Source organism: Oryctolagus cuniculus, chromosome 7, assembly GCF_051225735.1.
Source record: "Oryctolagus cuniculus isolate XC-2025 breed Fujian yellow rabbit chromosome 7, ASM5122573v1, whole genome shotgun sequence".
Lineage (NCBI taxonomy): Eukaryota > Metazoa > Chordata > Mammalia > Lagomorpha > Leporidae > Oryctolagus > Oryctolagus cuniculus.
In genome coordinates, this window is record NC_142873.1 from 83,986,942 (window position 1) to 83,990,657 (window position 3,716).

Sequence of the window (3,716 nt, forward strand, 5' to 3'; positions counted from 1 at the left end):
ATCTACTTCTCTCGTAAATTTTGAGCTAGGTGGCTGTTTTAAAATCCTCTTCCCTTTGAATGTCATATTGTAATCTTTAAGGCAGAAAGCCACATGTACCCTATAAGAACGTTTCTTTGATTGGAAGAAGTTTATTTTGTAAAAAATGTTTTTCAAGTTAAAGTTTTATGAAAAAAAAGGTGGGGTGGGGGGGACGGTGGTGGCAGAGAGGGCTAGGCGGGCCATTGGCTCCCAGCCGCGGCCCAGGCAGCTTTGGGGACTGAAAGCGGGCGGGGCCCCGCGGGCGGGGCCGGGGTGACCCAGGCTGCAGCCATGGAAGACCAGAGGGAAGTGCTGAGGAAGAGCATCATGACGCTGGCCGTGAAGAACGAAGAGATCCAGAGCATCATCTACGCCCTCAAACAGGTGCTGCTGAATGTGGAGGCGAACTCGGCCAAGGTGCAGGAGGACCTGGAGGCGGAGTTCCAGTCCCTGTGCTCGCTGCTGGAGGAGCTGAAAGAGAGCATGCTGATGAAAATCAAACAGGACCGCGCCAGCCGCACCTACGAGCTGCAGAACCAGCTTGCAGCCTGCACGCGGGCCCTGGAGAGCTCTGAGGAGCTGCTGGGGACAGCCAACCAGGCCCTGCAGGCCACCGACAGCCAAGGCTTCCCCCAGGCTGCCAAGTAGATCAAAGATGGGGACACTATGGCCACTGCCTTCCACCTGTCCCTGAAAGCCAAAGCCAGCGACAACATGAGTCACTTCATGGTGGACTTCGCCCAGGAGCGGCAGATTCTGCAGGCACTCAAGTTCTTGCCTGTGCCCAGCGCGCCGGTCATCGGCTTGGCTGAGTCCCTCATGGCCAACAGCCGCATGAACCTGGTGTGGCACGTAACGGACGAGGACAGCAAGTTAGACCACTACGTGTGGGAGTACCGGCGGACCAACTTCGAGGGCCTGCCGCATCTCAAGGAAGGCTAGCCCTGGATGGTGATCGAGGGCATGAGGCCGACCGAGTACATCTTGACCGGTCTCAAGTTTGACGTGAAGTTCATGAACTTCTGCGCGAAGGCCTGTAACAAGGCCGTGGCAAGGGAGTTCTCCGAGCCGGTGACCCTGGAGACCCCAGCATTCATGTATCCCCTGGAAGGGTCCACATCCCATTAGAACCTGCGAGTGGACAATCTCTCCGTGGAGTGGGACACCATGGGCGGGAAGGTACAGGACATCAAGGCTCGTGAGAAAGACGGCAAGGGGCGGAGGGCGTCTCCTGTCAACTCCCAGGCCAGGGAGTAACCCATCTCCCAAGAGGATGCCTTCCGGTCGCGGGGGACTGGACCATTTCAAGGCCGAGTTCTACACGGTGCTGGGGGACACGCTGAGCGATGGCGGTGAGCATTATTGGGAGGTCCGCTACGAGCCGGATGGCAAGGCGTTCGGCGTGAGCGTGGCCTACCGCAGCCTGAGCCGCTTCCAGCAGCTGGGCAAGACCGCCGCGTGCTGCTGCCTGCACGTCGACAACTGGCTGTAGGTCAGCTTCGTGGCCAAGCACGCCAACAAGGTGAAGGTGCTGGACGCCCCCGTGCCCGACTGCCTGGGCGTGCACTGCGACTTCCAGCAAGACCTCCTGTCGTTCTACAACGCCCGCACCAAACAGCTGCTGCACACTTTCAAGGCCAAGTTCACACAGCCGCTGCTGCCTGCCTTCACCCTGTGGTGCGGTGAACATCTCCACTGAGATGTTGAGTACAGATTTGCATCCACTAAGAGCACATTCTGCCATGCATAGGGGAAAGCCTGATCAGCACAGGCTTAATCATGTAGGCTTATTAATGTCACGCACCAAGTACCCTGGAGGCTGCAAGGCCTGGCCTGACACTATGGCTCTGTGATAACCTCACTGTCCCTCTCACCTTCCGGCTTCTAGCTTCCAGCTCTCCCAACCTTACAGTTCTTGTTTAGTTTGTAACATTAAGGATGGCTTCTGCAACCCAGGTATGCCTTCTGCATTCCAGGAAGAAAGTAGAAACACTGAAAAGTAGAGAGAAAGGCCCCCACCACCTCCTGCTGCCAGGCCTTGTTTTGCTCTGTTTTTTTTCCAGGAAATTCAGCCAGGCACATTGACTTACATGTTACCAGCCAGAACTCCACCATGTGATTGCTCTCCACCATAAGGGAAGTTGGGAATATGAGCGGCTCAGTTTTCAGTTTCTACTCCAATGCAAGGCAGGAAGAGAAGATTGAAAAGGGTGTTGACTAACGCAGAGCTCTCTAACACTGGATTTCCCACTCCAGATACCCTGTACATCTAAGCTGAAGTCCCTGAATTTCCTGCATTAGCCTAAAAGCTCGGCTTTTCTCTCCCTCCTGCACCACATACCAAACTCGTAAGCAGATCCTTTTGGATCTACCTCTAAACTGCATCCAGACTTTGAAGATCACATCCTCCCTTCTATTTCACCCTTGGTCCAAGCCAGCACCATGTCTGGCTGGGATTAATGCAAACCCTCCCAACTAGTCCGTTTGCTGCCTGCAGGTTATGCTGTACTCCAAAAGCAGGGGAGCTTTCTAAAAGCTCTCATCACTTCTCGCTTGAAACACTCCTGTGACTTCTAAGCTCACTCAGTACCAAATTCTAACTCCTTGCCAACTACAACCACCTCTTTGTTCTTGCCCTAGCTCCTTGCACGCCTCCCTCTGCTGAACTCACATTGGCCTCACATCGGTCTCTCCACTTCCCACTGCCTTCTCCTGCCTTGGGGCCTGGTGCAGTGTTTCCTCTGCCTGAAATACTTGACTCCTGTGTGTCTGCAAATCCTGATCCCTAGATCTTTTAGGTTTCTGCTTAAAATCATGTTGTCAGGGCTGGTATTACAGCATAGTGAGTAAAGCCACCTCCTATGACACCAGCCTTTCATATGGGCACCTGCACCAGTTCATGTCTTGGCTGCCCCGTGTCCAACCCAGCTCCCTGCTAATAGCTTTGAAAAGCAGTGGGAGATAGTCCAAGTGCTTGGGCCCCTGACACCCATGAGGGAGATCCACAAGAAGCTACCAGCTCCTGACTTAGGCTCAGCAATTGCAGCCATCTAGGAGTTAACCATCAGATAGAAGATCTCTCTCCATGTGTCTCTCCCTCTCTTTCTGTATCACTGACTTTCAAACAAATAAATAAATCCTAAATACTGTGTTATCATAAAGACTTTCCCCGCACACTCTATAATAAAGTAGCAACCCTACTCAACTCTGTTTGTATCTCTTTACAGTGCTTAAATTTTTTTGTGATCACAAGTTTTATGGTATATTGCATTTTTCTATGGGGGATGGATGGTACATTTTCTGTTTCCTTAACTAGGACATATGGCTAAGATATTGGGGACTTGGTTTTATTCATTGCCTGTACACAGTAGTCACTCAATAAATAAGTAGCAAATTAATGGTTCTATTTTATAAAAAGATTTACTTTATTTATCTGAAAGGCAGAGTTGTAGATTTAAAGAGAGAGACAGATTTACAATCTGCTAGTTCATTCCCCACATGGCCTCAAAGGGCAAGGGTGGGCCAGGCCAAAGCCAGGAGCCTGGGACTCTATCCAGGTCTCTTACACGGGCTGCTGGGGTCCAGGTAATTGTGCCATCTTCCACTGCTTTCCCAGGCACAGGAGCAGGGAGCTGGATCAGCAATAGAGCAACCAGGACTCAAATCAACACACACATGGGATGCAGGTGGAAGCT

At 52.1% G+C, this 3,716-nt stretch overlaps 1 protein-coding gene across 1 annotated transcript; it reads left to right on the forward strand.

Annotated features, from left to right (window-relative positions):
- The first annotated feature begins 312 nt into the window (after positions 1–312).
- LOC100351016 (fibronectin type III and SPRY domain-containing protein 1) lies at positions 313–1,720 on the forward strand. The gene is given in 2 exon segments (XM_070076783.1): positions 313–1,272; positions 1,274–1,720. Coding segments are annotated over 2 exon segments (1,407 nt in total).
- The last annotated feature ends 1,996 nt before the right edge of the window (positions 1,721–3,716 follow it).